The sequence below is a fragment of the Tripterygium wilfordii genome, chromosome 10 (genome assembly GCF_013401445.1).
Source record: "Tripterygium wilfordii isolate XIE 37 chromosome 10, ASM1340144v1, whole genome shotgun sequence".
In the NCBI taxonomy this organism is placed as follows: Eukaryota; Viridiplantae; Streptophyta; class Magnoliopsida; order Celastrales; family Celastraceae; genus Tripterygium; species Tripterygium wilfordii.
In genome coordinates, this window is record NC_052241.1 from 9,292,630 (window position 1) to 9,319,716 (window position 27,087).

The window sequence follows — 27,087 nt, forward strand, 5'->3', positions numbered from 1 at the left end:
TCATTTTTAATGAAACTAAAACTGTGTATAAATTCACATTGATGACACAATTATGTTTGTGAGAAACCACACTCAATGCATCAAAAAGAACTCCCACATTAACCAAAGTTCATACTTAGATTAATTAACAACCACCATATCTTCTCTCCAATCCACCATGTCCTATGCATCCAATCCGAGCTTCGACGAGCATCGATGGGTGATTAACATCCGTCGAACTCTTGAAGAAGACGTTGAAGATGAAGGAGAAAACCCAGTATCCATTTTCAATGTCCCCAAATCCTTGATGTCTAGTGATCCAGATTCATATACTCCACAAATAGTTGCCATTGGTCCTTACCATCACTGGCGTCTCGAGCTCAATGAGATGGAGAGGTACAAGCTTTCCGCGGCAAAGATGACCAAAAAACATCTCCAAAATGTTAAATTCCAGTATCTTCTGGATCAATTGATCATGTTGGAGCCTAAGATTCGCGCAAACTATCACAAGTTCTTGGACTTTAGCCGCGAAACCTTGGCCTGGATGATGGTGATTGATGCTTCATTCTTACTTGAGATTTTGCGAGTCTATGCGACAAAAGAAGGCGGAGTACTTACCAGAATTCCTTCAAGAATGTCACATTTGGTTGACAATGCAGGGAGAAGGTCAGCTCACAACGCTATTCTTCGAGACACGGTGATGCTGGAGAACCAAATCCCACTATTTGTGCTGAGAAAGATTTTGGAAGTTCAATATTCATCACTTGAATTGGCCGACCAAATGTTGAGTCCAATGTTATTCGGATCGTGCATGGAGCTTTCACCATTACAGATCACAGAACAAATGCCAATTACAGACATCTCAGAAACTGCTCACTTGCTTGACTACTTATATGGCATGATTGTTCCCAAACTGGAAGAACCAACAGAGATAATTGAACTACTCGACGAACAATCCCATGACAAGAAGCCAGGGAAAGAACAATTCCTGAACAGAGGTCCTGTTCGACTCATCGAAAGACTGATTTTTTCAAGGCCTTTCAAATTAGTAGTGAAAGTGCCATGGACAATTCTCTCAAACCTTCCCGGGTTTCAAATCTTTAAAGGGCCTATTTCATATATATTCTTTTCACAACACAAAGAAGAAGCCAAACATGAAGATAGAAGTAGTAACTCGGGCATCGAAAAACCACCATTGATGGAGGAGATAGCAGTTCCTTCTGTGTCCGAGCTCTGCAAATCCGGAGTCCGGTTCTTACCCACAAATGGTAATATTTTAACAATAAGTTTTGATGTCAAGACAGCTACATTTTACCTTCCTGTGGTCAGTCTAGATATGAACACTGAGGTTGTGTTGAGGAACTTGGTAGCTTATGAGGCGTCGAGTGCATCAGGGGCATTGGTTTTTACGCGATACACAGAATTGATGAATGGGATTATTGACAGTGAGGAGGATGTGAAGTTGCTGAGAGAGAAAGGGATCATCTTGAACCGTCTGAAGAGCGATGAAGAGGCCGCGGATTTGTGGAATGGAATGAGCAAGTCTATTAGGCTTACAAAAGTGGCATTCTTAGATAAAGTGATTGAAGATGTGAACGAGTATTTCAATGGCAGATGGAAGGTTAAAGCTAAGAAATACATGGAGGATTATGTGTTTGGTTCTTGGCCGATTCTAGCATTGCTGGCTGCAATCTTTGTTTTGATTCTGATGGGATTACAGGTATTTTGCTCTGTCTACACCTGCGCTCGAATCTTCAAAACCAATGTTACTAGGAACTCGAGTTGAGCTTGACATTACTTCTACTAGATTTTTGTTCTCGCAGTTGCAATGAACATTACTCAACTCGAGTTCATAAGGATGCGCAAAGGCCAAGTTTAGTTTAGAATTTGACAAAAACGTCGAAAGTTTGTTCATTGAGTTGATATGTTGCAAGGTGTGCAGGCAGGACTAATGGTGAATCAATAATAGTAAACAAAGAAAATAAAATTGCAGTAGTTTCATTCGGGCAAATCATCAAACACTTGGAAGGTGTATGAATTATAAATTAAAAAGTAAAATAAAATAAAAACTGCAGTTATCTGGGCCTACATTTTGATTGATTGGGCCAGTTGGTTATGGGCCTGCACGAATTAATCTTTAGGGATTGCTTGCATACTCCTCTAAAAAGTTAAAAGATGGCTTGGCGTATCGAGCTATAATTGTTAACTAGTTATTGGACTCGTGCGATGCACGAATAATAATAAAATTATAATTGTATGAATAATAATAAAATTATAATTTTACTGAAATATTTGATCATAAAAGAACCAACATAAAGTGGATTTAAGAAAGGTGAAGAGACACTTTAAAGTTTTGACATTAACTTTAAATTTCTAGCAAGAATTTATCGAAGTTGATAATAATAGAAGTTGACAATAGTATGATATACCTATATTAAATTATGAAACACAATACTATGTACATTGTTTGTAGTATTACATAATTGTCCTTCCTCATTAACAATCAATATCTTCAGCCTATTAATACTTTTTACCCTTGAGACTACAACATTTAATTGACCATGACTAAAAACCGACATTGACAAATACAAACCAACATGAAAAAGTGATTATCCTTGACTTTTGTTTATTGTCATAGCAAAATTAATAGCTAATGGATACTATTTTCTTTGGAGTTTAAATGGTAACCAAGAATATGATGGAGATAGTATCATTTGAGAAATACATATCTTGTGACCCACCTTGATTTCTGAAATAATCTTAACTTCTATAATGTGTTTTTTCAATTGTGTTACTATTAATCTGGTTCCATTGCCTACACCAGATTTCTGATCAATATTTATGAGCAACATTACTGGAACACCAATCATCAATATTGATTCATGGTTTAGAAGACCAGAAGATGTCATGGAATTTGAGAATTCAATTGTGCACAAATATTCATGACTATTGACATTCATATCTACTTTACAAACATTGTCAGAACTAAAATAAATTATTTCTTCACTTGAAACTAATGAAAACATAAAGTCATTCATTGTTTGAACTATTTCAAATGTATGCGCAAGAATTGTCCTCTCCTGCACATACTTAGAATAACCCATTTTTTGAAGTAAAAAAGATATGTGCTATTAACAATTGTTGCCAAGGGATTGTCTGAGTTCTTGATAAGGAGATCATCTAGAATTTCTACAATTTTGTCACAATCATTATGATATCCAAGTTTACCATCATCGATTTTTAATATCCATTATGAGAACTATCTTATACTGTTTAATGCAAAATCATGACCACTTATATGATGAAGCCTAATTTTTTTTTTTTGTCAAGCTTAAGACCTTGCAAAATTTCACAAATATAAAGAGTTTTATCATTATGGTCTTCAACATGTAGACCTGTAAAGGACAAAGAAACAAAAAAAGTAATTTGTCGATCAAAAATTTCTTTTTTTTTTTAGTAATTTGTAATTATTCTTCTTTGGCTCTATACAATAAGCTACACTTTTAAAAAATAATTCATTTCTTTATCAAATAACTTAGGATAATCTGAACTTATTTTACTAATGAACTTACTATATGAGATAACATTCACTGGATATTTTGATTTATCGATCGAACTATCACAATCATACAACCATCTTGAGCTAATTTGGAATAAAAACCAACTTTATATGACGATGGTGGATTATATTCTTTACCTATAATCTTTTTTTAACAATAATAAGGTTTTGTATTTATCATTGATATGTTAATAAAAATATAGCATAATGAACATGTACTTTCACCGATATTCTCATACGTTTGTCTGAGGGGTATTTACTCATCTTGATCAAACAAAGGTGGATCGTGAGAAGAGTCTGAATTTTTTTGGTAAGTGAGTAGAGTTTGAACAATATAGTGAAAAAATTATGTCAATTTAAATAAATTTTTAAAAGACTAAAAGATAAAAAAAAATTTCAAATATGTGTATCTTATATCTAAGATGATGAAAAATTCAAATTTGAGTGACTATTATTATCATGTAGAATTTTAAAATATATATTATAATTTAAAATTATTAAACTAAATATAATAATTTCCAATAACTTACAAATAAATGAAAAAATAAAAATATATTTTGAATACTTACCCCAAACAATGAAATCGAGTTCTCGTGTTGCTATGGATTTATCTAGTTAAAAGTCAACACCTTTAGTGCTAGTTAAAGTCTTAAGTTAAATTTAATTTAAATGATTAAATGCTATAATTCATAATAAAATGAAATTTCAAAATTAATATTAAATTTAATAATTACTTTTCATAGATATCACAAAATTTAATTTTGCGTATTATATTTATTTCCAATTAAAAAGTGGTTGTAAGTTGTTTGGATATGATTTAAACTATTTAATATAAATATTTAAATTACTTTGTTAACAAATATTTAAAACTTATTAACTAATTTACTTATTTAATTTGAGTTTATTATTTTAAATTCTAGCCATCTAACAATTATATTTTTTATAAATTTAATTTAATTTATCAAAGTAAAATACAAGGCGGCAAAATTATAAAATTATGATTTATTATTGTAGAATTTTCATTTAAAATTGTAAAAAGGTGGCAAAATTTTTAATGCTGATAAAGATAATCATAATCATACAACTTGTTATGTGCAAAATTTCAAAAAAATAATTATTACGACTATAATTATTATATTGGGAAATTTTCAACAATTTCATATTAATCAAAATTATATTCAAATAGCAATAAAGTGATAAAGATAATAACTAAAAAATGATTGAGGATTAAAATTTTAAATACAATTAGTATCATTATTCATTTAAGTGAATAAAATATTTGTTCACAAAGATGGCTCATGGTTTGCGGGGCAACTATAATGTATATATAAATTGAATAAATAATACAACTTATAAATGTTTTTATTCATCAATGTCACGGTGTAATCATAGAGGCGAAACGTGACATAGTTATAGTATTTAACATCCTAGTGAACAAATATTTAAATAATAAAAATTATCAATTAATAATTTACATAGAGATTAAAGATAATCATATTTATAATTAAGTAGTGATAAAAGATAATAGTTAAATAATTAAATTATAACTTATATGATAATAAAGGGTATTTATAAATGGTTGTTAGAAGAATAAAATGATAGCAAATTCAAATATGTTTCAAATCCTGAGAAAATTATTAAGGATTAAAATCATGGGTAAAGTGATAAGGATAAAAACAATATTGTGAAATTTTCAAAATTTTCGTATTAATTGAAATTATATTCAAACATGGGTAAAGTGATAAGGATATATAACAACTAAAAATATAATTGACAATTAAAATTTCAAATACAATTAGTATCATTATTCAAATATGGGTAAAGTAATAAGGATAATAACCTATTATTTTTGGTTGAGAGAATAAATTAATAGATTAATTCTCTAATAAATTAATAGCTTAATTCTACAATTCTTAGAATTAATCAAATCCAAGTGAGAAATATTGCTTGTTTCGTAATATTTAATATTTATGTGTATTTTTTATAATTTATATATTCATTCATGATAGAATTATCATAATACATATAACTTTGCTAACGAATTCATTGTTTCTAATTAAGTTAACATGGTCTATTTCACTGCGTGAATATCAAAATTATATGGCCACAAATTATCACTCTCTCCAACAGCAATGAAAAGTAATGGAAATTATAACATCTTATTCGTGGAATGACTGCTCTAGTCACCTGTGGAACAAAAGGAATCGGGTTTCGATTATTCTTCTCTATCAATTTTTCGATTTATTTTTTATTTTCAACATAAAATTCCCATTTGATTTTCAGTTCCAAGAATGTTGTCACTTGTCAAACCCTGATAAAAGAAAAAGAAATGTTGATTTTGAACCTATTGAAAACACAATTATGAAAAAGAAAAAGAAATAGTGTACAAATGTTGATTTTGAACCTATTGAAAACACAATTATGAAAAAAGAAAAGAAATACTGTACAATCTTAACCTTCAATTTTGTAAGTGAAATTGACTGAATCCATAGCAGCCCTTGAAGGATATTTCTGAAAAAAAAATCAATAAAATTATGTTTAGACTCATTGTAATTAGAATATCTATGAATATTAAAAGAGATCGATGCACACTGAATTGTGAGAGGGCAAGCCATATGAATGAGGTGTAAAACCATAATCAAGTTGAAAAAACAATTGAGTTAAACAAAATTCCTCATGAGAGAGCTAAATATATAAATATTAGTGGGAGTGGGAGAGGGAGAGGGAGAGATGGAGAAACTAATTTTTAAATATAGTTATAAATATCTGAAAAATCTTTGAAATATTGGTTATCAAAATCTTTTTTGAATATCTTTAAAATATTTGAAAAAAGCTTGAAAGTTTAGGAGATATCCTATTATCCACTATATTTTTTATTTAAAAATATTTTATTATTGGTTTAGGAAGAATAAATTAATAAATTAATTAAGACTAAAATGTTGGAAGTTTGGGAGGGAAAAAAAGCTTAAGTGTATCCTACTTTTATATATATATAGATAATAATCACCCTCTCCTGCACCATTTTGCACTAACAATATATGCTACTTAAACAACTTTAAGACAATGACTCCGTTTAACAGATAATTTTGTCAGTAGCGTATATACTAGCAGATATACTGGACGATAATGATAGCAGATATACTGTCTAAACATTACCAACCATTCATGTAACATATTGTTACTGAATACATAATACACTTATTTGTAATTTGTCACATAATATTACACAACATAAATATTATTAGCAAAAGTTGAACCAAACACTATAAACCATTAAGAGAGCATATCTGCTACTAAAATTATTCAGCATTTTTGTTACCATCATATATGTTAGCATATCTGCTACTGTTAATATGCTTTATCAAATTGGGCCATATACTATTAGCATATATGCTACTGACAGAATTGTTTATCAAGCAATTCATGTTCGATGGTAAATAAATAAGGCTGACCTAATTTAAATTTCGTTTAACAAAGAAGCGAAATTTAAAATTTGAACCAGTGACACTATATTTAGCTCATAATATTATCAAATCTCGTTCTTACATGATATCATTACAAATAACATAATACATAATACTCATCAATATCCTTTTCTCTATTAATATATAAAGTGGGGTGATGATATTGTTTGTCATTTGACATGTTATCACTAATCTTAACCTCCTTATAAAATAAAAACAAGTTGAACGATTTTCATATTATACGATCGGTATCGCATAAGAGACTCATTTTGCATAAAATTATATTATATATACTGAGTTTTTTTTTAAAAAATCATCCAAACACCTAGCATCATTAAAGGATAATTTTATAGTATGCGGATCATTATCTTCTCTTCCGAATAGACTTAAAGGATTGAGATTTATTATAATCCATCAAAAATGGGAGAAAATCTCACCCTTATGCACATAAAGTCAAAATACTATATTTACTTCAAAAATACGAAATTTCCCCCCTTTTCCTATCTTAGTCGATGTGACCAAAGTAGGTATGTTAACTTCACTTATTTTACCAAACAAAGCACACCAATGACCAAACCTTAATACTTTTCAAAATGCACCTACCAGAATATGTTAGGTAAAATGTATCTATAATAGAATCTCCTGGATAAAGAAAACATATTAGCATAGAATGATTTCCTTTTCAAATGCACCGACCATTCATTTAGGTAAAATATTTCCACATTTTTAATAAAATTCTACTTTTTATTTAGAGAAATCGATTCAGAACACCGTCACGATTGGCCACCTCAATAAATTTATCTTAACAGATTTCCTAAAATGCAGATTACAATATCATTTTTTTTAACAGTTTACAAATTCTATATCCAATAAAAATTGCATCAGATTACTTATCATATTCTTTTTTTTGGTAAGTGAGTGTTGTAATTTACCTATCATATTCTCTACATCATTAAAATGATAATTTTCTTTCATTTATTTATGCTTTATATAATTTAGTTAATATTATACTAAATAATTGACAATAATAAATTTATATTAATTGATAGATAATTGATAATACATAGTATTTTATTTAATTAATCTAATAATTGATAATAAAAATGACTCTAAAAAAATTAGTTGACTCATCGAGCATAGGTGCTAATATATAAAATGAATCTTCCTATAGTTACTATTATTATAAATAAATTTTGATTTATTTGGAATCACACACTTTTCATATGGCTTTAACCTTTGTTAGACCAAACAATGAAAGTTGTACTTACAACAGTATAAACGCGTCTTATAATATCCTCTACTCTCTTCTTTTCTTTTTTGACCTTCCAAGAAAAGCAAAAGAAGCCAAATGCGCATGCAAAAATGTTCTCACTTTAACAAACACGTCTTGAATTTTCGTTACATAGGGAAAGAAAAAAAGGAACTACCTACCTTTAGGTTAGAGCCCCATCAAAAAAACACCTTCTTGAATTTTCGTTACATACGAAAGAAAAAAGAAACCACAATGGTTGACCCTACCTTTAGTTTAGGGTTTACCATGGGCATGGTCGGTTGATTATCAACCGATAATCCAACCGACCCGACTTTGATTAAAATGCAAAATCATTACCTTATCCAACTTTATGGGTCGGGTAATGATTGTCAACCGACATTGTCAGTTGGTTGATGGGTTGGGAGATAGTACATCCGACCTTTTTGTTTATTACTTAGTTTGCCTTGATTAGTTGGTTTGGGCTTTGGGATGGGTAAATATTTGGGTTTAGGTCTTCTTGAGAGTTAATGTAGTTTGGGTTTGGGTCTCCTTTGGGCTTTGGGATGGGTAAATCTTTGGGCTTAGCTTAGTTTGGGTCCATAGTTGATAACAATTAACAAAGACTTTAATATTTAATTATGAAAGTTGGTTGACCGATAATTATAGGCCAACCAACTTTTGAATATATTGACAACCATCATCCGACCCATCTCTACATGGGTCGGATGAAATTATTGGCCCAACTATGTGGGTCGATTGATTATTGATTATCTGTTGGCCGGTAATAGGTCAATTGGCCGGCAATGACCGATAAAGCCAATCCATGGTAAGCCCCATCAAGAATGTGAGTTAAGGACCTTCGTAGTGGAAGTCACTACAGCGGCCTTCCCGTTTCAATCACGACTGTCTACTTTGTTTATCATTGTAGGGTTCAATTTTACTTTTTTTTAAAATTTATTTTGGAAACGATCGGTCCACCCTAATTGAAATTGCAGAGTAATCTATTGCAAGGCTCGTCCATAAGAATGTGAGTTTATATGTTGCCTAAAATTTCAACATTTTGTTATTGTAATTTATTAATCTGGATGTTGGAGATCATACTAATAAGTTTTCTATAGAGCGTTTTGGTCGGCTGATAACCCAAAGTAAGCTTCACTCGAGTGGTTATTTTTCAATAGCTTATAAACTAGCGTTTTACAATTGTTTGGTTTAAGCTCATTTGATTACTTTTTACTAAAAAACTGTTTCTACCGAGTATATTTATTTGTTTTATTCTCTTATAAGGTAAAAATAAAAAATGATATGTGTCTATAATTTTGATGTTCATAATTGTTCAAAATCTAGGTGGCATGAGGAGAAATGTGTGGACCATTTAATACAAAATGATCCTCCACACTTTTCTTCATGCCATTTAGATTATGGACATCAAAATTATGAACATATAGTGTTTTCGAAAAAATAAACCACTAAACGAGAGTTGCTGGTCAGACCATATAAACAAATGAAAAACTCAATTCTTTTACTAATTAAAGCAATCAAAGCCGCCACGTGTTACTCACATTGATGATGTAATGCTTACGAAATTCTTGCATATAAATAATATCACATGCACTCATTGCATGAGAAAACACATTAACTGAATTTGAAATCCAACAGTATCATCACCATGTCATCATATCCATCGAATCCCATGTCCGAGGAGCAGCAATGGGTGGTTAACATCCGTCGATCACTCGAAGAAGAAGAAGAAATTGGACCTGAACTAGAAATCCCAGCATCCATTTTCCATGTTCCAAAGCTATTAATGTCTACTGATCCAAATTCATACATTCCACATATAGTTTCTATAGGTCCCTACCACCATTGGCGTCCGCAGCTTTATGAGATGGAGAGGTACAAAGTTTCAGCTGCAAAGATGATTCAAAAACGGCTCCCCCAGAGCATTAGATTCCATCATGTTGTGGATCAATTGATCCAACTGGAGCTTAAAGTTCGCGCAAGCTATCATAAATACTTGCATTTTAGCGATGAAACGCTAGCATGGATGATGGCAGTTGACGGTTCATTCTTACTTGAGATACTGCAAGTCTATGGCAATAAAGAAGGTAAGGTGTTCGATAGAATTCCTTCGAGAATATCGCATTTGGTCGACAATGCAGGGCGAAGGACGTCAGCTCACAATGCGATTCTTCGCGACTTGGTGATGTTGGAGAACCAAATCCCATTACTTGTACCGAGAAAGATTTTGGAAGTTCAGTTTCCGTCAATTAAATTGGCTGATCAAATGCTGCATCCGAGGTTAGTCGGTTTGTGTAAAGAGCTTTCACCAGTAAAGATTACAGAGGAAATGCCAACGATTGACATTTCAGAGACTGCTCACTTGCTTGACTATTTGTATCACATGATTGTGCCTAAATTAACAGAAGCCCTGCCTTCAGAGGTAACAGATGAAGTTGTAGGGCGCGAAGAAGAAACCGAAGCCGTGAAAGACAAAGAAGCATCTTATTCTTACTCAAGCTATGTAATTCAAGTACTTAATGAGACATGGAAGCTTCTCCAGAACCTAGACAAGGGTCTCTCACGGCCTCTTAGCGTTGCATTCAAGTTTCCTTGGACAATTCTCTGTTCAATCTTGAGAGGGCCTATTTTACATATGTCCGGGTCATCACAAGACAAGGAAGAAAGCAAACTAGAAAATACGAGTAGTGACTCGGACATCGAAAAGCCACCATTGATGGAGGAGATAGCAGTTCCTTCTGTCTCCAAATTAAGCAAATCCGGTGTCCGGTTCTTACCCACAAATGGTAACATTTTAAATATAAGTTTTGATGTCAAAACGGTTACATTTTACCTTCCTGTGGTTACATTAGATGTGAACACTGAGGTTGTGTTGAGGAACTTGGTGGCTTATGAGGCATCGAGTGCATCAGGACCGTTGGTTTTTACGCGATATACAGAATTGATGAATGGGATTATTGATAGTGAGGAGGATGTGAAGTTGCTGAGAGAGAAAGGGATCATCTTGAATCATCTGAAGAGCGATGAAGAGGCCGCGGATTTGTGGAATGGTATGAGTAAGTCTATTAGGCTTACTAAAGTGCCATTCTTGGATAAAGTGATTGAAGATGTGAACAAGTATTACAATGGCAGATGGAATGTTAAAGCCAAGGGAATGATGAAGCAATGTGTGTATGGTTCTTGGCCTATCCTCACATTCTTTTCTACTATTTGTCTTTTGATCCTGATGGGATTACAAGCTTTCTGCTCTGCCTATTCCTGCCATCATATCAAAATCACTTCTAGTGATTCAATTTGAGCTCGAAATTACTTATTTCTACGAAAAATATGCATTCAGACATCTCATGGACACTCCAACAAGATCGCAATGCCATTGAGGTATTGGAAATTCATTTTAGCAAATATTTGTTCAAACATTCTTAAAGGGAATAAAATACGATTACAGATGAGCCTGGAAAGTCAGGGGTTACTCGAGTATCAGAATTTGTTGCCTGTATATAACCTGAGATAGATTTTGGTTTATTGTTCTTTAATTTGTATTTGTTTTTTCTTTGAAGGTTGTATTTTATTATACCAATCAACGTTTAGCTTAAAAAGCAAACACAAATAATTTTTATGTCATCTCACCATTTTATATACCTGTCATTGATAGGGCATCTACTTAATGCTCTAATATCATTTTTAGGGTTTATTCTCTAATACAATACGTGATATCTCTAGTCAATTTGTATCGACAGAGATTGATATGTTTGGATTAATCTTGTGAAACAAACCCAGAAGCAGAGACAACCACAAAAAAAATTCTCCTTTATTGGGCCGTTGCCAACACTACTTGATTTCAGGAAAATTTTATTATAAACCACATCGCTTGAGCGATGTGAGATTACAAGTCTAACAATAGATACATTGGGTTCGCACGACTTTGTTATTCTAGGCCATCGTCAATGGTACTTGAACCCAAAAAATGTCTCATTATATGAAAGGTACTTGCATTTTTCTTCTAAACCACATCAGTTGATACGCTCCAAGTGATGTGGGGTTACCAGTATTTGACAAAAACCTTACTAGAATGACACATTTGGCTTGGATTCAATGTTTGACCAATTGGTGCAAAAGACTACAAGAAAAAAAACCATCTTTTGTTGGAAATATTTTGGCATGAGAAACGCATTGTGTTATCTTAATGAAACCTAGGCGGCTAGGCCACATATAGTTCCCATCGATAACAGTGTCTTTTGTTTATAAAAAAACCCCTCAATGCATCAAAACTGCAACAATAACCAAACCCCCACTTTGAAGAACAAATTGGTAGAAACCAACCATGTCTTCTACCCGATTCAACATGTCGAATTTGGACTTCGACGAACATCGATGGCTGATTAACATCCGTCGAACAGTTGAAGAAGAGGTTGAAGACGAGAGGGAAATCCCAGTCTCCATTTTCAATGTTCCGAAATCATTGATGTCTGGTAATCCAGACTCATATACTCCTCAAGTAGTTGCTCTTGGCCCTTACCATTATTTTCGCCCCGAGCTCTATGAAATGGAGAGGTACAAGCTTGCCGCAACCAAGATGACCAAGAAACAGCTCCAGAGCGAGAAATTCAAGCAACTTGTTGATCAATTGGTGAACCTGGAGCTTAGGATTCGAGCCAGCTACCACAAGTTTCTGGACTTCAGCCATGAAACGTTAGCGTGGATGATGGTAGTTGATGGTTCATTCTTGCTCGAGATTCTCCATGTCGATGCTGCGAAAGAAGGTAAAGTAGTACTCACAAGAACTCCTTCAAAATTGTCGCATTTGGTGGGAAAAGGAGGCAGAGCATCGGGTTACAACGCGATTCTTAGAGACATGGTGATGCTGGAGAATCAGATTCCACTGTTTGTGATTCGAAAACTAGCTGAAGTTCAATTGTCATCGCTGGAAAAGGCCGATGATACGCTGCGTCCCATGTTAACTGGATTGTGCAATGACCTTTCCCCATTCAAGATAACAGAGGAAATACCAGTGATCAATGTTTCCAAGAGTGCTCATTTGCTCGACTACTTGTACCACACGATCGTCCCCATAGTTGAAGAATCGTTGGAGATAACTGATATAGAGGAACTAGTCGAAGCCATGGAAGACAAAGAAGAAGCTCATGCAAATCAAAGAAATTTAAAGAAAATCATCAAGGAGATCGCCTCGAAACTAAACATCAAGGGTCCTGTTCATCTCATTAAAAGATTGCTTCTGTCTAAGCCATTCAAGTTCGTACTGAAATTGCCAGGGAGAATCCTCTCAAACCTTCCAGGGTTTTCAATCCTCAAAGGGCCTATTTCACAAATGTTCGTCTTCTCGCAAAGCAAAGAAGCAGCCAAACCAGAAGATGGCAATGGAGATGGTATCTCCGACATCGAAAAACCACCACTGGTGGAGGAAATAGCAGTTCCTTCTGTGTCCGAGCTCAGCAAATCCGGTGTTCGGTTCTTACCCACAAATGGTAACATTTTAACAATAAGTTTTGATGTCAAGACAGTTACATTTTACCTTCCTGTGGTCACATTAGATATGAATACTGAGGTTGTGTTGAGGAACTTGGTGGCTTATGAGGCATCGAGCGCGTCGGAATCGTTGGTTTTTACGCGATATACAGAATTAATGAATGGGATTATTGATAATGAGGAGGATGTGAAGTTGCTTAGAGAGAAAGGGATCATTGTGAATCATCTAAAGAGCGATGAAGAGGCGGCGAATCTGTGGAATGGTATGAGCAAGTCTATTAAGCTCACAAAAGTGCCATTCTTGGATAAAACAATTGAAGATTTGAACAAGTATTACAATAGCAGATGGAAGGTTAAAGCTAAGAGAATGATGAAGCTGTATGTGTATGGTTCTTGGCCTATCCTCACACTGCTTGCTGCCATTGTTCTTCTGGTTCTCATGGGACTACAAGCTTTTTGTTCAGTCTATACCTGTTCTAAGGCTTTCAAAATTGAGAATATCACTGAAAATCAGTGAAACTACATGAATATTTTGTTAATGTTGTTGTTAATCATGATATGTATGTACAATATATATAACATTGGAAATGAAAGCTTGCATATTATAATATACAATACATGTATATATAGATACATCTAATCAAAATTACAGTAAATCTATTACATAAGATATAATAAAATTAATAAAAAAAAAAAAAACAGTATAGGGTTGGCATAGGTTTACATAGATAGATCAAATGGAGAATAGATTGAGGCAAGGTTTGCACCACTGGCCTTACGACGATTTATCGCCTGGTGCTTGTAGCTCAACTGCGATATCGTCTCCCAGATCTACACAATCTCTCACGCTCAATAACACAAACGAAGGTGAACTACGAACTACACTTGTGACGAAACACTCTCTCAATAACAAACGACCGAGACAAGGAAAGAACAACAGGAATCAAAACCTGTTCTTAAACATTTTGTAGACTCCAAAAAAACTTCTCTTTGTAATGTTTTTTAAAAGCTTTCTTTACCAACCAAGGCATTTAGTTTGACAATAAAACCTTTTCAGTTATAACTTTTGAAACTGACTATTTAAAACAAATCAGTTTATTTTGAACAAACAAAGCATGTTGGTCCATGGTCAACTGTTGACCCGTAACACGGCTCAAGCGCACATGCATAGGTTTAGGCCCAACTCAAAACTCACGTAAGTTCTCCCCTATCTATAAAACTTGGGTACCCTAGGGCCCAAACTAATAGCAACAAGATGGAGCCTATAATTAGACTCATTCTGGAACTTGTCTATTTCACCGACATATCCTCGCTTTATGTAGGTTCTTTTGAGATCAATTTTTCATTTACCCGATATCAGATTTTGTAACGTAAATATATTACGTTCATCAACTTTCGAAGATGAACGACAAACCATCCATAAGGACATGTGGGTCCCACTTTGATTCGTGTCCAAAGTAGGTCAATTGCAACTTTGATATCCAATAATTACAAGCTTTTTACTCCGTCTATTTCATTGTGTAATATTTTAGTCAATAAATCGTTAGTTGACTATTAAGAAATATGTTAGTTTTAACGGTAGCTTTGTCATGTGGTTAGTTACTGTAATTGTAACTAGCAGTACAACGGTTAGTCTATGATTGGTTGTTTAGGTTGATATAAACCGAGATTAGATTCTGTAATGGGCAGTTATTGAAATGAAATGAAGTATCAACTTCATGTATGTTCTTTGTGTTTCTCTTTGTAATCTTCTTCTTATTCCATTCCACATTTTGTTGGGTTTAGGTTAGAAAGGGGTCTATCATCAGGCTTGATCAGTCCATACCTAGAAGAAAAACCCCGAAGAGAGAGGGACTAGTTAGAAAGAGAGCGAGAAGAGTTGCTGAGATTTAATGTCAACCATTAGATGAAATAAATGGTTGAGATTAAAAATATTTCAAGAATTTCACTTAAAAGGAATTTCAACTCCCCCATCCCAGAGAATGTATTGGGTAATCTAAGGTTCTGTTTGGTATCACTTACAAAAATTATGAAAACAAAAATAAAAAATAAAAACAGAAAATGAAAACATAAGAGTGCGTTTGGTTTATTTCATGTTTTCTATTTTCTATTTTCTAAGAAATAAAACATTTTGGTTTGAAATTCTAAATACTGTTTTCTATTTTCTAAGAAAGAACATATTTTTAGTTTGAAGTCTTAAATACAACAACATTTCATACATTTTCATAATTATCTTTACATCTTTTTACATGCAAGAGAAATAAAGATAAAATTTTTCAAAACTAAACAAAGGTGTCTGTCCTTGACGTATTTTATGTTATGTGGATTGAATACAAATTGAGTTATTAATTATTTAATCCTTTTTATACCAAAAATTATTCATTATTTAATCCTTTCTATAAAAAAATTTATTTAATCCTAATTAATGCATGGACATGCAGAATTTTTAAAATCGTACCTGGTCCACTTTTTTTAAAAGTCAAAAGACTCTAAGGCAACCTATTAAGTGATTAGGAAATTATTTAATTAAAAAATCAAATAGAGAGAATGGAAGCAATTGGTTTCTTGTCGTGCCGTGTTTTCTAAAATAGAAAATGTCTTTATTACGTTTCTTATTTTCTAGCTATTTTCTGTTTCTACGTATTTTAAAATGCCCAATCAAATGTATTTTTTTTTTATTGAAAACAAAGGGTAATTTGTTTAGAATTATGAAAAGAATGTGAATTAAAGCCTGTGTTATCCAATATGCAGAACTGGATATATATATATAGCCTTTACATCAGTACCCAACGTAAGGAAAAAATTAAAACAAATACTGCCCTATCTTCAAGGGATCAACCCTCTTGACTAGATCAAAGTTGAAACTACTTAACTATCCTAATTTCAAGGGATCAACCCTTTTGACTAGATCAAATCAAAGATTTATTCAGAAACATTAAACTGACTAGAATTAATTAATAACCTCATTAATTCCGACATTTTTGGGAGTGTTTTCTGTTTTCTAGAAAATGAAAATAAAAAACAGCTAAACCAAACGCATTCTAAATTTGACAACTTGTTGGTTGCGTGTTTAAAATAGAAATGAAAACATAAATTTAATTCAAAATGAGATTATCATGCGAGATGTCGTGAAACTCTGCCTTTGGTCCTAACTCTAAACCCTAAAACTTGAAGCCCTAACATTGACCCAGACCCAAAGCCCAGCCCAGGCCCGAAGCTGGCTCAGGACTGAAACTCGACCCTAGATTGCTTGGAATGGATGCCCGGCCTGGGATTGACCTGGGACTGATGCCCTGTCCGAGACTGACTCGAGCTTGAAGTCTTGCCTGGAACTGCCCTGACTGATGCCCTGTATAACACGCGGGAAAAAAAAACCAGATATGTTGTTGGACTTCTATATACATGTAGGATTATTAGGTTTCCATGTTAAACATGTGGTATAAGAAAAGAAAAGAAAATTTATTAAGTAGGTTATCACAATGTTATGCACGTGTAAGTTAGTTAAAAAAAATAGACTAAAGAGATTAAGTATACATTTTGGTATTGATATTAAAATGGGAAGACAAAATCTTACGCGGATAAACGTGTAGATACATGTGTTTGGTATGGAGTGTTAGAGGAAAATTTGTGTATAATCGAAAATGACATGTAGTCCATCAATTTGGTAAGCCATGAGAGTTCGGCAGGTTTATTCAACTCTTTTATCCCAGAATTCATTATCCAAAATTTATTGTTTTAATATAGATTCCATTATTTTTTAAAGCACAATCTAAAATTCATTTCTTTTAGTTCTGAATCTATTATTTTTTAAATTCCATTGAAAAAATAATGGAATTAAAATTTACCCGATAAAACTCATCGACAATGATCTTGTTAGAAAGAGATTTATGCGTTGATTCCGAATATGTAATTTTTTAAAAATCTAACATATTTTGAGAGTTAAAACGTTTTAAATTTTTTTTAAGAGACTTGAGCTACCACTATATGGGATACCTAGCACTACTGGTATATAATTGGTATGGAATGTTACCGGTATTAGGTTGTAAAATGTTATGTAAATAGTATTCATCTATGGGTTACATGTGTTGATTCATAAGAGGACCAAGTGGAGGGGGTGGTAATTGTCATGTGATTAAAAACGTGTAGGGCTAGGGAGATGCAAGGGGGTATTTGGCCATCAAAGAGATAATAGGAAAAAAAACATATCTATCATTCATATGGATGAAAAGTTACCATGTGCCCCTAGGGATTTAGAACTAATCATGAGTGTTAGGTGCTCACTTGGAGTCAAGGGTGTAGTTTTAATCAGAAGCGTTGATGGTACATATCAATGTCGAGCTCAATCTGTTTTTAAACTTTAGTAAACAGATTTGATGCTACCGATTGAAACTATAGAATACTGTAGACAAACCTAATGCATGTACCATCAACTATACCAGTTGTCAATAAATTATTTAGTAAATGATGAGTTGGTACCTATATGGGTCTCTATAAATACTAGAGAAAGGGAAAGCTAAGTAGGAAAGGAAGGAAATTGGCATAAAAATCGTGGGATATAAGGTGATAAGTTATTTTGATAGGTACTAGTACCTAGATAAACCTAAGATAATGTGAAAATCATTTTTGGTTATATATATATATATATATAATTCGTACGTTTTGTGTACATGTTTGAAAAGTCTTGTTTATGATAAACAGAAAAGAAAAGTCCTCGCTCAAGACTAGACTAAACGTATTAATAAAGGTGAGGGTTGCCACTTCTACAACATGTAAAATGTGTTCTTATTTATTTATTTAATCCATGTTTATCGAGTATATCGCATGAAAATTTCTTTAAGAAAATTTTCTTTTACCAATTGGTAATTTAAAAGTATTAATAGACTCTGGAATTATATATATATATATATATGTACACGCACACATATACATACTTGTGTATCGGTTATATACTATCAAGGGGTTTTTCTTTTTTTTAGTAATTAACGGTGATAACCGTTAGAAATGTTTTGCCTATAAATGATGTACGTGGTTTAGTTGTTTTCTGGTACAATAAACAATGTTTAAACGTGAAAATTTCATAAAATATGGACGATTTCAATTTCCCTACAATATGTTACTTGAAATATTGGAATTAACGGATATTTATGTATGCCTATGCACTTGGTTACCTCGTCCCTGACTCGGTTGTGAGTTTTACATACTAGTCTCAAAGTGTGACTAGATAGTGTGTGGTCGAAGCGATTATTATATCCCCACACACTTGTTTTGATTAAATACCACAATCCTTCTGACGAGGAGGCATACAGGTGGTTGTCCCCTTCCTACTAACCAGGTTCACGAATCCGAGGAAAATTGTATGTTGGGGATTTTAAGATCCGACCCACGGATTGTGAATAGAATTGTCAGATAGAGAAGTTATTTTTTTATTAAAATAAAAATGCTAAATTTATAGATAATTTATCTTTCAGTCAATAAGTTCTGTTAATTATTACATTTTCAAAATTTAAAACTTTATATACCTATTTGTGTATTTTATTGTTTAACTTGGTTAACCCTCCTACATATTTTCCACACATATAGATAATTAAAAGTGCATAAAGGAATCGCCAAATTCGAATAAGGTTCAAAGATTATCTACTAACTTTAGCACTATCTTACATTGTTTTTTTTTATCTTGTGTATGGAGGACTGTATAAAAGAAATTATCTTACGAGTATTGGGAAATTCCTTTTTGAATAAATTATGTAAAAGCATTAAAGTTTTACTACATTACTTTCAGAACAATTGATAAAACTCCGCAATAAGGCTAACAGTAAACTACTTACTCGGATCTAGATAGTTGGGTACGTATAAGTAGTTACTTTGCCATGTAATTACCCATAGTAAAGGATTTGGCGTGTTACACCCTGCCTGGGATTAACCGGGGATCTTGTTTAATAGAGTTTTTTCACGTTGATTGAGAATATGTAATTTTTTTTTCCAAATTCCGTCATATATTTTGAGAGATAAATTATTTTGAAATTTTATTTAATAAAATGAAAAAATAACAAATGATGATATCATGTGCTGGAAAAATGTGAGAAATGCGCCAATACAATATAGTGTAATTTCTTTAAATAAAAAGGGACATTATGTAACTTTGCAATCTCTGCCCTTATTTTTAATTTTTTTCTTGACTTTCCTTATTGGAATAAATTTTGTTGATTTTATCCTTATTGGTAATTGCCACGTATATTTATGTGTTCTATTATATTATTCGGTAAAATAAACCAATAAGTGAGAGTTGCTGGTCAAACCATACTAGTGTGTTCATATACATATACATATACATATATTATATATATTATATGTATACACACAAATGAAAAACTCGTTGTCTTTTACTAATTCAAGCAATCAAAGCCAACACACGACTCCTCACATTGATGTTGTAATGCTTACGAATTCTTGCATATAGATATATACCACACTCATTGCATGAAAAAACACATTAACCAAATTTGTAGTCATCACCATGTCCTATCCATCGAATCCCATGTCCGAGGAGCAGCAATGGGTGGTTAACATCCGTCGATCACTCGATGAACAAGAAGAAATTGGACCTGAACTAGAAATCCCAGTATCCATTTTCAATGTTCCAAAGATATTAATGTCTAGTTATCCAAATTCATACATTCCACACATAGTTTCTATAGGTCCGTACCACCACTGGTGTCCGGAGCTTTATGAGATGGAGAGGTACAAAGTTTTCGCTGCAAAGATGATTCAAAAACGGCTCCCCCAGAGCATTAGATTCCATCATATTGTGGACCAATTGATCCAACTGGAGCTTAAAGTTCGCGCAAGCTATCATAAATACTTGCATTTTAGCGATGAAACGCTAGCATGGATGATGGTAGTTGACGGTTCATTTTTACTTGAGATACTGAAAGTCTATGGCAATGAAGAAGGTAAGGTGTTTGATAGAATTCCTTCAAGAATTTCGCATTTGGTCGACAATGCAGGCCGAAGGACGTCAGCTCACAATGCGATTCTCCGCGACTTGGTGATGTTGGAGAACCAAATCCCATTACTTGTATTGAGAAAGATTTTGGAAACTCAGTTTCCTTCAATTGAATTGGCTAATCAAATGCTGCGTCCCAGGTTAGTCGGTTTGTGTAAAGAGCTTTCACCACTAAAGATTACAGAGGAAATGCCAACGATTGACATTTCAGAGAGTGCTCACTTGCTTGACTATTTGTATCACATGATTGTGCCTAAATTAGCAGAAGCCGTTCCTTCAGAGGTAACAGATGAAGTCGTAGGGTGCGAAGAAGAAACCGAAGCTGTGAAAAACAAAGAAGCATCTTATGGTTACTCAAGTTATGTAATTCAATTACTTAATGAGACATGGAAGCTTCTCCTGAACCTAAACAAGGGTCTCTCACGGCCTCTTAGCGTCGCATTCAAGTTTCCTTGGACAATCCTCTATTCAATCTTGAGAGGGCCTGTTTTACATATGTTCGGGTCATCACAAGACAAAGAAGAAAGCAAACTAGAAAATACGAGTAGTGACTCGGACATCGAAAAGCCACCATTGATGGAGGAGATAGCAGTTCCTTCTGTCTCCAAATTAAGCAAATCCGGTGTCCAGTTCTTACCCACAAATGGAAACATTTTTAAAATAAGTTTTGATGTCAAGACAGTTACATTTTACCTTCCTGTGGTTACATTAGATGTGAACACTGAGGTTGTGTTGAGGAACTTGGTGGCTTATGAGGCATCGAGCGTATCAGGACCGTTGGTTTTTACGCGATATACAGAATTGATGAATGGGATTATTGATAGTAAGGAGGATGTGAAGTTGCTGAGAGAGCAAGGGATCATCTTGAATCATCTGAAGAGCGATGAAGAGGCTGCGAATCTGTGGAATGGTATGAGCAAGTCTATTAAGCTCACAAAGGTGCCATTCTTGGATAAAACAATTGAAGATGTGAATAAGTATTACAATAGCAGATGGACGGTTAAAGCTAAGAGATTGATGAAGCTGTATGTGTATGGTTCTTGGCCTATCCTCACACTGCTTGCTGCCATTGTTCTTCTGGTTCTGATGGGACTGCAAGCTTTTTGTTCAGTCTATACCTGTGCTAAGGTATTCAAAATTGAGAATATCACTGAAAATCTGTGAAACTACATGAATATTTTGTTAATGTTGTTGTTGATATGTTTTTATGGTTTTGTGTGAACAAAATGTGTAGTTTTCTTTTGATCCGATCCTGATGGGATTACTGATGCAACTATTTTTCGTATAATCAGATTTTAATCATGATATACATGTACAATATACATAACATTGGAAATGAAAGCATGCATATTATAATATACAATACATGTATAGATACATCTAATCAAAATTACAGTAAATCTATTACATTGGAAATGAAAGCATGCATATTATAATATACAATACATGTAATAGATTAGATGTATAGATACATCTAATCTATTACAGTATAGGGTTTGAATAGCATACATATAGATAGATAAAATGCAGAATAGATTGAGGCAAGGCTTGCACCTCTAGCCTTAAGACGATTTATCGCCTGCCTCTATTGCTTGTAGTTCGATTGCGATACCGTCTTCATCTACTCAATCTCTCATGCACGCCCACTAGCACGAACGAAGGTGAACTACGAACAACACTTATGACGAAACTCTCTCTCAGTAATGAACGACCGAGACAAGGAAGAACAACAGGAATCAAAACCCGTTCTTACACATTTTTAGACTCCAAAAAAACATCTCTTTGTAACGTTTTTAAAAGCTTTCTTTACCAACCAAGGCATTTAGTTTGACAATAAAACCTTTTCTGTTATAACTTTTGTAACTGAGCATTTAAAACAATTCAGTTTATTTTGAACAAACAAAGCATGTTGGTCCATGGTCAACTATTCACATAAAAAGTCAACAGACCTGTAACACGGCCCAAGCCCACACGCGTAGGTTTAGGCCCAACTCAAAACTCACGTAAGTTCGAGAAATTTTAGTTACACCTCAAAATTTACTAAGTATACCCCAATTTACGTTGACTTTGCTTTGACCTTGTCTTTTTTTAAGCCTCAGCTCCTCACACCCCACTCATTCAACACCTTCGAAGAACAAACCCTATCGCTCTTCCATTATGTTTGATGCCATTGCTGATATTGATACGTGCTCCGTCGTATGTGATGATTACTACCACAGTCATCTATGAAACTTGGGGTACCCTTGGGCCCAAACTAATAGCAACAAGATGGAGTCTATAAACTCACTCTAGAACTGGTCTATTTCACCAACATATCCTCGCTTTATGTAGGTTTTTTTGAGATCAATTTTCCATTCACCCGATATCAGATTTTGTAATGTAAATATATTACGATCATCAACTTTCGGAGATGAACGACAAATCCTTCCATAAGGACTTGTGGGTCCCACTTTGATTCATGCCCAAAGTAGGTCAGTTGCAACTCTTATATCCAACAATTGCAAGCTTTCTGCTCTGTCTATTCCTGCCATCATATCTCAAAATCAACATTTCCAATGATTCAAATTGGAATGGATATTACTATTTCTAGAAAAATATGCATTCAGGTCTCCTTGAAATTTGGGCTTTGTTACATAAATATAGGCACAACAATGGGGTGGGGCGAGAGACAGATTATGGCTGCCCCATCCCCACCCCGTTATAACACACGGGTCCCTATCACAATCAAAGGCTGCACAAATCCGACCCAGTCCGAATTGATCCGATTTAACATCAAATACAAATAATGAAATAAACCTGTATAATCCAACAAATAAACATTTTTAATTTAATTAATCATCAAACTACTTAATCCAACTAATCTAACTTCGATGATCCAAAATAATAACATCCAACATTCAAAATTTCTTACATAATCCAATATTAAAATAATCCAACATCCCCCAACTTTCATATTCCAAAATAATCCTACCAATCAACTTCCAAGCATCCAAAATAAACAAATTCAATAAAATCAAAGTTACATCACCCAACTATATATATATAAAATTTAATAATAATATAAAATTAATATATATTCTGCATATAAATATTTATCCATCTCATAAAAGAAATCATATATATATAAGCGAGGCGGATTGGGAGGCAGACTCGTCCATGCCCCGCCCCACATGCGGGCTAGATTTCTTTGCCCCGTTCAAGCTTTGGATCGGCGAAAACTCGCGTGCAGAGAGTATTGGGTCGGGGTGGATCGGGTATGGATTGCCATTCTTACATAAGCATTTCTTATAAGTGTTAAATTTAACTCAAGTTATAGAGTCATATTCGACAAACACAATTAGCTGGCTAAATAATAAATTAGAATGTCCCATGGATACTCTAACAGGATCACAATATCGTTGAGGTATTGAAAAACTATTTCAGCAGCAAATGTTTGTTCATTCATTCTCGGAAGGAATCAAATGTGGTTGCAGATGAGTTTGCAAAACCAGGGGTTACTCAAGTATCAGAGTTTGCTGTTTGGGTATGACATAAGATAGATTTTGGTTTATCGCTAATTAATTTATATTTGTCTTTTTCTAAATATTTTATTTTATTTTATTAATTTCTTGAGGTTACGTCCTCTTTATTTATTTTTTTTAAAAACCCTAGAACCTAAACAAACTTCAAGCGATGCAGTTCCATATTACCCTATAGTCACTTATTTCACACAATATTCTTTCTTCTTTATTGTAAATGAGTGCATGATGGATTACATATGCATATGAGATTTTATTTAAAAAAATTAATTATATATATTGAGCATTGAATATTGCTCTTAATTAATTTAAAGATCCTTTCAATTACTATTAGTTTTTAAAGATTCCTTATCTCTCTATATATAGTTTGTAGTTCAACTATAGGTGTCAAGACCACACAATTGATTAAGATCAATGAGAAGTGACAAAAAGCACATTGTTATAATTTAATCATCGGATTATATTAAAGTTGATATTAATTTAAGTAATGGATTATATTGGACTAATTATGCTTATTAGATTAGGGCATCCAACCTAAGCATACCGTAGCTATCACTTTAGCTGATAACACAAGATGCCATCTTCCCCCAACTGCCTTTTTAATAAAGAAATATCCATATATCCCATGCATGATTAAATTAAGTGCCATGCACTGTTGCAATTAATAATTGTAATCATTATATTCAACATAAACAAATAAAAAATATGAAACAATAGTGTCTCATACGATAACATTGGTGCGTTTGACTGGTGCAAACCGCACTAGGACAAAAAAAGGTGCTTGACCAAGTGGTGTATTACTTTATCATCGTATCGCAATGAGTTCAAAACTGTAGAGAGTTGTTTCCACTCTTGATGAAGCATGGTTGACTCCATTTTCGATGTCATAGTACGAGTTTTTTTTTCAATTTTAATCTCAATCAATTTTATTATTTTAAAACAAAATACACTCCCAAACAAACTCATCTTCTTATACTTTTCCATAAAAGAAAAAGAAAAAAAACTACACATTTTGTTCACACAAAAACAGGAAACATATCAACAACTACAATAACAAGTGAAAGGACACAAAATATTCATGCAGCGTTACTAATTTTCAGAGATATTCTCAATTTTGAATACCTTACCACAGGTATAGACTGAACAAAAAGCTTGTAGTCCCATGAGAACCAGAAGAACAATGGCAGCAAGCAGTGTGAGGATAGGCCAAGAACCATACACATACAGCTTCATCATTCTCTTAGCTTTAACCTTCCATCTGCTATTGTAATACTTATTCACATCTTCAATTGTTTTATCCAAGAATGGCACTTTTGTGAGCTTAATAGACTTGCTCATACCATTCCACAGATTCGCCGCCTCTTCATCGCTCTTTAGACGATTCACAATGATCCCTTTCTCTCTAAGCAACTTCACATCCTCCTCATTATCAATAATCCCATTCATCAATTCTGTATATCGCGTAAAAACCAACGGTCCCGACTCGCTCGATGCCTCGTAAGCCACCAAGTTCCTCAACACAACCTCAGTATTCATATCTAATGTAACCACAGGAAGATAAAATGTAACTGTCTTGACATCAAAACTTATTGTTAAAATGTTACCATTTGTGGGTAAGAACCGGACACAGGATTTGCTGAGCTCGGACACAGAAGGAACTGCTATTTCCTCCACCAGTGGTGGTTTTTCGATGTCGGAGATGCCATCTTCTGGTTTGGCCGCTTCTTTGCTTTGCGAGAAGACGAACATCTGTGAAATAAGCCCTTTGAGGATTGAAAACCCTGGAAGGTTTGAGAGGATTCTCCATGGCAATTTGAGTACAAACTTGAATGGCTTAGACAGAAGCAATCTTTTAATGAGATGAACAGGACCCTTGATGTTTAGTTTCGAGGCGATTTTCCGTATCTCCTTGATGATTTTCTTTAAATTTGTTTGATTTGCATGAGCTTCTTCTTTGTCTTCCATGGCTTCGACTAGTTCCTCTATCTCAGTTATCTCCAACGATTCTTCAACTATGGGGACGATCGTGTGGTACAAGTAGTCAAGCAAATGAGCACTCTTGGAAACATTGATCACTGGTATTTCCTCTGTTATCTTGAATGGGGAAAGGTCATTGCATAATCCAGTTAACATGGGACGCAGCGTATCATCGGCCATTTCCAGCGATGACAATTGAACTTCAGCTAGTTTTCGAATCACAAACAGTGGAATCTGATTCTCCAGCATCACCATGTCTCTAAGAATCGCGTTGTAACCCGATGCTCTGCCTGCTTTTCCCACCAAATGCGACAATTTTGAAGGAGTTCTTGTGAGTACTACTTTGCCTTCTTTCGCAGCATAGACATGGAGAATCTCGAGCAAGAATGAACCATCAACTACCATCATCCACGCTAACGTTTCATGGCTGAAGTCCAGAAACTTGTGGTAGCTGGCTCGAATTCTAAGCTCCAGGTTCACCAATTGATCAACAAGTTGCTTGAATTTCTCGCTCTGGAGCTGTTTCTTGGTCATCTTGGTTGCGGCAAGCTTGTACCTCTCCATTTCATAGAGATTGGGGCGAAAATAATGGTAAGGGCCAAGAGCTACTACTTGAGGAGTATATGAATCTGGATCACTAGACATCAATGATTTGGGAACATTGAAAATGGAGACTGGGATTTCCCTCTCGTCTTCAACCTCTTCTTCAACTGTTCGACGGATGTTAATCAGCCATCGATGCTCGTCGAAGTCCAAATTCGACATGTTGAATTGGGTAGAAGACATGGTTGGTTTCTACCAATTTGTTCTTCAAAGTAGGGGTTTGGTTATTG

The 27,087-nt window shown here is 33.8% G+C and overlaps 5 protein-coding genes across 5 annotated transcripts; 4 read left to right on the forward strand and 1 right to left on the reverse strand.

Moving 5' to 3' along the window:
• The first annotated feature begins 106 nt into the window (after positions 1-106).
• LOC120006797 (putative UPF0481 protein At3g02645) lies at positions 107-1,784 on the forward strand. The gene has a single exon (XM_038856886.1). The coding sequence runs from the start codon at positions 158-160 to the stop codon at positions 1,763-1,765; it is 1,608 nt and encodes a 535-aa protein (XP_038712814.1). The 5' UTR covers positions 107-157; the 3' UTR covers positions 1,766-1,784.
• A 7,273-nt stretch (positions 1,785-9,057) lies between these two features.
• LOC120007360 (putative UPF0481 protein At3g02645) lies at positions 9,058-11,879 on the forward strand. The gene is made up of 2 exons (XM_038857554.1): positions 9,058-9,080; positions 9,911-11,879. Exons 1-2 carry the CDS (start codon positions 9,058-9,060, stop codon positions 11,568-11,570), a joined length of 1,683 nt encoding a protein of 560 aa, XP_038713482.1. The 3' UTR covers positions 11,571-11,879.
• A 658-nt stretch (positions 11,880-12,537) lies between these two features.
• On the forward strand, positions 12,538-14,384 carry LOC120007906 (putative UPF0481 protein At3g02645). The gene has a single exon (XM_038858387.1). The coding sequence runs from the start codon at positions 12,594-12,596 to the stop codon at positions 14,271-14,273; it is 1,680 nt and encodes a 559-aa protein (XP_038714315.1). The 5' UTR covers positions 12,538-12,593; the 3' UTR covers positions 14,274-14,384.
• A 5,897-nt stretch (positions 14,385-20,281) lies between these two features.
• LOC120008033 (putative UPF0481 protein At3g02645) lies at positions 20,282-22,076 on the forward strand. Its single transcript, XM_038858539.1, has one exon. The coding sequence runs from the start codon at positions 20,292-20,294 to the stop codon at positions 21,921-21,923; it is 1,632 nt and encodes a 543-aa protein (XP_038714467.1). The 5' UTR covers positions 20,282-20,291; the 3' UTR covers positions 21,924-22,076.
• Positions 22,077-25,222: 3,146 nt separating this feature from the next.
• LOC120007206 (putative UPF0481 protein At3g02645) lies at positions 25,223-27,087 on the reverse strand. Its single transcript, XM_038857408.1, has one exon. It carries the CDS (start codon positions 27,038-27,040, stop codon positions 25,367-25,369), a length of 1,674 nt encoding a protein of 557 aa, XP_038713336.1. The 5' UTR covers positions 27,041-27,087; the 3' UTR covers positions 25,223-25,366.